Consider the following 8,582-nt stretch of genomic DNA (forward strand, 5'->3'; position numbering starts at 1 on the left):
TAACATGGGACTATTTTCAGATACACTGAAACGTTGGTCTTCAAGATTAATATTCCCTCGTAAGACATCAATGTAGAATGAATTATGTCTTGAGTCCATGCTCTAAATTGATATGTAGGTAAAAATGATTTAGGTAGTCCAAAGAGTGCTCCCCAAAAATAAAAAATCAAATGCATATATGAATGCACAAAAACAGGGATTATTGCAAAAGATTTATTTATATATATATATATATATGGCTTTGTGAAATTATGACTGATAGGTTCATTTAACACACACACACACACACACAGAGATGCTTGTGAATCCACACCTCACTCTTTATCATTCTAAATGTTGGAATAAATGTTGGAATCTCTCTCTCTCTCTCACACACACACACACACACACACACACGCTTGTGAATCCACACCTCACTCTTTATCATTCTAACACACACACACACACAAAGAGAGACGCTTGTGAATCCACACCTCACTTTTTATCATTCTAAATGTTGGAATCACACACACACACACACACAGACGCTTGTGAATCCACACCTCACTCTTTATCATTCTAAATGTTGGAATAAATGTTGGAACACACACAGACGCTTGTGAATCCACATCTCACTCTTTATCATTCTAAATGTTGGAATAAATGTTGGAATCACACACACACACACACACTTGTGAATCCACACCTCACTCTTTATCATTCTAAATGTTGGAATAAATGTTGGAATCACACACACACACACACGCTTGTGAATCCACATCTCACTCTTTATCATTCTAAATGTTGGAATTAGATCTTTGGTACATATGGTTTTATTCTCAGGATTAAATTCCTAAATGTAAAACCATTTGTGAGAGATATGATTTTAGCCTAAATGTTGGAATTAATGAAACAAATAGATTATCACTCGAAATGCTAGAATTAGAATTTAGAATCTGTAGTGTCTCATAGTTAGCATCCAAGTAATTATTCGGTAATGCAAAAGAATTGGAAAAAAAAAACAACATAACACAGCACATATGAACTAAGAAGATAGAGAGAATAGAAGTAAACACTGAAATACTGAGAGAATCACAGAGAAGACGAAGAACTTACCTGTACACAGTAGACGTAGAACGAATTGATGAAACCTTCAGAGAAACGGCGAATCGATGAAACCTTAAGAGAATTGGTGAAACTGAGATTGAATTAGCGATACCAAGATTGAATCGGCGATACCTTCAGCAAATCGGTGACTCCGAAATACAAACCCAAGAAGTTGAAATGCTAGATGAAACAATAATGCTTTGCTTTGAGTTGAACTAAACTAATTCGGTGTATGAGATAAAATAAAGAGGAGAGAGCGAGGAAAAAAAAAAAGAAAAAAAAAAAGAATGAAGGAGAGTTCATAGATTAGTGATGATGGAATTTGTGAGACGGTAGCGAGGAAATTGGTAGTGGCTCATGATTTATGAATGGGAAGAGAATAGAGCAAAAGGGAAGAAGGGAGAGCAAAAAGTTTGGGAGAGCGGAGACGGAGAAGCAGTCAATGTGTGGCTGAAAGTGAAGATTAAGAGATATTTTAATTAAGATGAGAGAGAAAGATGAATAAAAAATAATAAACACCATTTGCCATTTTGATCCGTACTGTGCCACAGATGAGAGTATATTGCAACATGTTTCATAATTTTTTGGCATTTAACACACTTCATGATGATCTATTTTTGGTGTTTGGTGTGTCAAATGCTAAACATTTGGTATTTGGCACACATGATGGTAATGCTCTTATAGTAGTCAATTTACAATGCTTTTAAGCTTATGGATGAATAAAATTCTAGCATTATCTATAAATTTAAAAAATATAACCAAAAGAAGAAGAAAGAAAGTGATTTAAGTATTGTGTGTTGTATGCAAATTATGTAGAAGTTAACCATAGCAAGCAGCAACCATAGACACAAACGCACGTGAATTTCAGGCATCACAGGATTTCGAATAATGTAACACGCACGTGCACGTACTTACACAAGGATTATCATATGATTAGAACAATCAAATTGAACAAAACAATTACAATACTCATATATATCAGTATGGAACATAGTTTACATCCATTTCTACTTGATCCAGATGAAGACATTCCGTGAACTTTTCCCAGAGTACACAGGAGGAATCAAAATCTTCATAGAACAATGAGTTTCCTATGCAGCTGCTCTCCAGTAATACCCTCAACTCCATGTCCATGTCCATGATCATGATCATGAAATATAAGTGTCAAAATTCCTACCAAACATAGCACAGAACCCACAAGAAGTTTGTCATACCGCTCCACCCAGTGAAATTTGAGCTGACTGGCACCATAAAATGATAGAGCCACAAGCGAGGTCATCACAGTTATGGTGCTGCAAATCCAATATCAAACTGTGTCAGGCTTGGTAATGGCAGCAAAGTTTCCCATAATTTTAATTTCACACAATTCAGCACCAGGAAATGATGGCTGACATCCAGGTCAATTAGAAACATGTTGCATATTAGAGGATTAAATATAGATTGAGAGTATCTGTTGTAATAGTAGTAACTGTAATAATAATAGTAGGAAAAAAGAGAGGACATTTCAATATAGATTGTACATGCACCCCTGCCAGAATGAACCCTTTTAGGGGTTTGCAAAGCTTCTTTGCTTCAAAACAATGATGGTATAATCTGACTAACTTATTACTTTCTTGAATTGCTTTAAAAAATTTTCAACAACCAAGTAATGAGATAATCAAATAGATCAAAACAAAGTAACAAACACCCAAAATATAACTTTAAGTGATACCTGAATAGCAGCACAATGATAGCAAGCACCATCATGGAAGATGAATTTCCAACAGCAAGAAATACAGGAAGTGTGGTTGCACAGGGTGACAATGCAGGAACAAGTACAAGACCAGCAACAGCCATTTTCTCCATGGGTTGGTTATGAGAATGACTGTGACCACCCTTTCCAGATAGAAACAGCAAGACATAACTACCACCAAGAATTACAAGCAAAAGTGAAGCTAGTTTATGCACTGTTTCTTCACCAGCAATAGTATTTGCCATGGTGATTGCTGTTATACCAAGAAGTGACGTGGATACCACATGCAAAACTGCTCCAAATGCAGCTGCGTGAAGAGAATAAAAGCAAAGATGATTTATCAAAACCATTGATACAATGATTTATCAATACAAGATTGCTATTTCTACTTGTACCAGTAATTTCAATCTGTTATTAAAGAAAATACCAAAAAAAAAAAAAAACACAACCTTCTACATTGATCAGGCTTGGTTATAATTTTGGGAAAAAATGCAAAAACACCCACAAACTTTGGGTCAAAATCAAAGTGATTCTTCTAATTTAAAATTAGAATTCCTTGATATTCGAGAATGCCGAATTGATCATTCTAAATTGTCTTATTTTTAGTTGAAAAATAATTTTTTTAGTGAATTTTTAATTAATAATCATTTTTATTTTCTGTTTTCTTCTTCTTCACCAAGACCACCATACAATGCTAGCATTAACCCAGTAACCCAAAATGAGAGAAAAACATAAATGAATTTTTTAAGATGAAACTTTTATTAAATTTACTCTAAAATGAATCTTTTATTAAAAATAAGACAGATATTAGACAGAAGGATCAATTTGAGCACTTCTTGAAACTAACTTCCCTCAAATTAAAGAACATGAAACTGGTTTGATTATGGCCCAAATTCAGAAAGTTTTTTTTTTTTTTTTTTTTTTCCTTATACTTTGTGCAAGGATTATCCAGATCAAGAGTTGGAACTGTGGGAGCCAAACCCATCCAAATTGTGAAATCATTCCCCAAATAAAGGTGCAAAAAGGTGGAGTTTGGAAGGCCTAGCCCAAGTCAAACCCATGTACTCTAAGGCTGGATTGATATTTACTAGACCTTAATTACCTGGCAAATGGTAGAACCAAACACATGGTAGAACTGGGCTGGTCTATGTTGGATATTTATGCGTGTGTGTGTGTGTGTGTACAAGCCCATCAGCTAAGTGGGCTTTTATCTTACCAAATTCTTTTACTTATCAAAAAAAATGTTGGATAGATCGAGGCATCTGGGTCATCTTTTGCTACCTCCACCCAATCAATTTAAGCCAAGCCATGAGCCATGGCTTCCCCAAATTTATCTGCAAGTCAAAGAAGGATGAAAAGGCTACGGTAGTTGAGAACAATACAAAGCTTAGCCAAAGAAGGATGAAAAGACTAAGGGTGGTTGAGAACAATAAAAAGCTTATAAATTGCATAAATCTACACCCCCCCCATTTCTTAAAAACTTGGCAAAGACTCATGTCCTTTAGCAAATAGCATAACCCAAAAAGGCAATTATGACACAATTAGAATAAGAAGCTCAACCTACGAGCCAAAGAAGGATGAAAAGGCTAAGGTGGTTGAGAACAATACAAAGCTTATTGATTGCATATGTCTACAGACCCACGTTTCTTAAAAACTTAGCAAAGACTCCTGTCCTTAGAAAGTAAAATGAGCATAACCCAAAGGCAAAAATAACACAATTAGAATAAGAGCTCAACCCTAAAGTATCAAGATCTAACTGACAAAGATCTGATGTTGAGTAATAATTTACATTATTATCAATTTGAGCCATTAAAAGAAGTTAAAAATAAAAATAAAATTCATCAATTTAACCCATCATGGTTCCCCCACACACCCCCCCCCCCTTTTTTTCTTCTCTAAAGATATTTTCTCACTTGAAATTGACATGTCATCCACAGCAGACAATTGCCTGACACCCAACAAATAAATAAATCAATCTTAACAATTACCCCCCAGTAAAGAGTTTCTTCACATGCTTATGATTGGTGGCAGAAACAGAATGATGACACCATGCGAACAAAATTGATTCAGACCATCCCACCACACAAACTTTCTACGACAAAGCATATACTTTTTTTTTATAAGTAATGCAGTACAGGAAAAACTATGATTATCATTAGGGTAGCCAACCTAAACAGTGTAAGTTATATACTCATACGTGTTGGCCAACAGGACAAGGTATCAAAGCAGCACAAAAAATGTATAGAAGGCTTAAATATCCAGGTATAAAAAGGACTCATGTATTGAACACACAATTTGATGGATGGGCAAGCTGGCCAAAGATTCACTCCACTTATTTTCTTCACTTTTGATAAACTATAACCCCACCCCCCTCTCCCGGGCAGGGAATCCCCTATCCAACCCACCCTTGATAGGCCAAGCTTGTATAATATTCTCTCTTTTTTCTCATTTTTTAGATTGGTAAGCTTTTATAATATTCTTATAACTGAGATACAGAAGATACATATTTAGTTATAACTCTCCTAGTGAAGTAGCTCACCTCTTACAACAGGGACATCAGAACCACATAATGGAGGGACATCTCATGTTATTTTCTATTGGTAATTACACATGCACTCGGTGGGTTCAATTGGTGGGTCTTGAACCCATGACCTCGCTTTCCACCTTGCTCTTACAAGGGAGGGACAAGGTGCCATCAAGATAGAGCTCAGCCAGTAACTTTGAAGGACAACATCTCCCAATCGTAAAGACTATGAACTCTGACCACAAATCATCTAGACAGCATCAAAATAAGCCACAAGACGAGTGATGGTACTTGACTGGTGCTTACGTGTAAGAGGTGTGGGGAGTCGGTGGATCATCTCTTACTTCATTGCTCTATAGCTTGGCAGTTGTGGTCCATGGTCTTCTGCTTGTTTGGTATTCAATGGGTTATGCCTTGTACTGTTCTTGGGTTGTTTGAGGCTTGGCAAGGAAAGTTTGTGCGACATCGTCATATTGATGTTTGGAGACAGTGCCTCATTGCTTGATTTGGTGCATTTGGCGTGAAAGGAATGCTACAAGTTTTGAGAGTTGTGAACGCTCTTTGCTGGAAATTAAGTCTTTCTTCTTACACACTCTCTTTGAATGGAGTGTGGTTTTTTCTCATTTTTCTTGTTATTCCTTTTCTTTGTTTCTTGACTGTTGTTCTTTTGTTTCTTGATTTGTGCCCCATAGTACATCCCCAATGTACTCGTTTGACAATCTTTCTATTTTAATAATATTCTTACGTTATTTATCAAAAAAAAAAAAAAGCCACAAGAAACTACTTGAATAAAGAATATACCCCATCTATCTATCAAACCATCATCTAAACTTCCAACTTCTCTTCCAAAACACTTCAATGTTTTCCTTCATTGGGGCGGGGCTGTCATGCAACTACATTTAAATTTTGCCAGTTACTGAGTTACATGCTCTTCAATTTGAATAAAGCATATAACAACCAACAAAGGAAAGACAACAGATTTTGCACCAAATATCGATCATGTTGTTGGAAAAACCACAGTGCCTAAGTGTGATCTATCCTTCAAAATAAAAAATAGTAGGATTATATGCAGTACTCTCCAGGGGGATGGAAGGCAATCAAATTAAAGAAATAATTTGTCTCATACCACTACCATCAATCAACAAAAACCAAGCCTTAGCCCCAAAGTTTGAGATAGTTATGGAGATTGGCTTCATGTATTATTTTCCGCCATTCTATTATATTTAAAGTCATGCCCTTTTTTCATTTCCTCATTTCAAATCCTATATTTCCACCTTATCTATCTACACTCGTTTTATGGAAATATATAGACTCATTTATGAACATGTTGCTTCATTATATACCAACATTCAGTACCATAGAGCTCAATTGGCACCTCCTCCCCATGCAAATGCTAGGTGGAGAGTCTGGTCATGAATTCAAGACCCATTAAGTGCGTGTGTTAAAAAAAAAAAACATTTTATCAGTTTATTTTACAAAAGCCTCGAAACACAAAGACATTGTTGGCCTCTTGTATGAGGAGAACTAGTGTTCAAATCCCCCTTCCCCCAAAGAAAAAACATTCAGCACCCTAGAGCGTAGGTAATCTTCTAGCATTTATAAAATTTTCTCTTTAACATAATAGGTATTCTGTGTTCACAAAATACTCATGACGAGCTTCTCCACTTCGTCCACCTGCTCTTATCTTATGATTCACATCCTCCTCAAACTCTCCATCTTTATGAATTATTGATCCAAGATATTTGAAAACTGAAAACTCTAGCTCTTTGGTATCTCTAAACCACCAAGTCTTACAGCCCCCCTTGTATTCCATCCAGTTTGTTTTAGTTCTACTAGCCAAAAGCCTTTAAATTCTAAAGCATCTCCCAAAAATTCCTAACTTGACATTTAACTCCACATCAAGTTTCACCCACTAAAACTACATCATTCGGAAAAGAAAAACACACCAAGTAATTTCATCTTGAATCGATTCAGCGAGCTCATACATGACATGACTAAAGCAAAGAGAAAAATGGACTTGATAGTAAATTCCTTTGCAATGCCTCCACTTGTCATGTTCAAACTAGATCTCTTACAAGCATACAATTAATGAAATGCATATAACATAAAAATGCATGGGAAGCTAGCTTTTTAATTTGGGGAAGCATAAAAAAGTATAAAGAGAGAGAGAGAGAGAGAGAGAGAGAGAGAACGTACTGACGAGGAGAGTGCGGGAAAGGGTCCATTTCTGGGCGCGGCCGACGATGGAGAAAGGGAGCCAGTGCGTGGGAATGAAGGAATGAAGAAGCGATACCGTCGCGATTCCTCCGATTGTTGACAGATCTTCCGCGCTTATACTTCCCAATGCCATTACCCTTCTTTCTTTCTTTCTTTCACTCTTTTTCTTTTCTTCTTTCAATTCTTTCTTTCGCTGATTTTCGATTTCTCTAATTTCTGTTATGAGCAACACCTTCTCACAACTGAACCATCTACATCAACAACAACAACATATGGTTCTAAAAATAAAAATATCTTGTTATGAGATCTGAGAAAACTGATATGGTGTTGGTAATTTTTACTACTTTTACTTTTACTGCTTCTTCTATTTTAATCGGCTTCTTCTATTTTAGAAGACGGGTCCCATTCCCTATTCTGTCTAAACAAATTGGATGATTTATTATATTCTATCAAAAATAAATAAATAAATTGGGTGATTTATATCGATTATCACGTTAACCAGTTTTTGGTTTTGAGCCTTTTCGCTAAACTTGGGTGGGCTTCGGTTCGGTTATCAGGTTTCATCTTTTTTTTATAGAAACTGTGGGGGGAGAAAAACCCAGCCCAACTTATTGGGCCCAAGTCCCTGAATCAGGAACACTCTTCATCCGAGGAGATGGGGCCCTCAGTCGGATGCCCACGCCAATGGAGGATGCCTGGAGATGAGCACGCATACCATCCGAGGAAATGCTCATATGTCCGAGTAGCCATGCGTCCTCGGATCCGAAGAGGTTTGATCAAACACGAGTATGGGAGGTTCAACTGATCTATTTGACAAGTGTCAAGAGGGAGAGGGACCTCGGACACACATAAAGATAACGGCAACAGAGAAATATCAAGGAGGCATACTCCAACCACCACATTTAATGCACTGCACCTAACTTCCTGGCCGCATTTATGTGGATAGGACCCCTGAACAGTGCTTTCTCAGCTACCGCCACTCACATAAGGCTAAAAGTGGGGTGATGGGACATGTACTCAAGT

General features: G+C 36.8%; 1 protein-coding gene across 1 annotated transcript; it reads right to left on the minus strand.

Moving 5' to 3' along the window:
* Window positions 1–1,930: 1,930 nt before the first annotated feature.
* LOC112033088 (uncharacterized) lies at window positions 1,931–7,945 on the minus strand. The gene is made up of 3 exons (XM_024065868.2): window positions 7,539–7,945; window positions 2,798–3,125; window positions 1,931–2,378 (listed from the first exon to the last, which is right to left on the minus strand). Exons 1-3 carry the CDS (start codon window positions 7,690–7,692, stop codon window positions 2,159–2,161), a joined length of 702 nt encoding a protein of 233 aa, XP_023921636.1. The 5' UTR covers window positions 7,693–7,945; the 3' UTR covers window positions 1,931–2,158.
* Window positions 7,946–8,582: the final 637 nt, after the last annotated feature.

The sequence above is a fragment of the Quercus suber genome, unplaced genomic scaffold, assembly GCF_002906115.3.
Source record: "Quercus suber isolate HL8 unplaced genomic scaffold, Cork oak 2.0 scaffold_490, whole genome shotgun sequence".
NCBI classification, from domain to species: domain Eukaryota; kingdom Viridiplantae; phylum Streptophyta; class Magnoliopsida; order Fagales; family Fagaceae; genus Quercus; species Quercus suber.

Excerpts from the sequence above, each read along its gene's own strand:
- LOC112033088 (XM_024065868.2), bottom strand. The coding sequence starts at position 7,692 with ATGGCATTGGGAAGTATAAGCGCGGAAGATCTGTCAACAATCGGAGGA. Across the intron at positions 3,126-7,538 it reads TTCCCGCACTCTCCTCGTCA|CTGCATTTGGAGCAGTTTTG; the intron begins GTACGTTCTCTC and ends CTCTTCACGCAG. Across the intron at positions 2,379-2,797 it reads ATCATTGTGCTGCTATTCAG|CACCATAACTGTGATGACCT; the intron begins GTATCACTTAAA and ends TTGGATTTGCAG.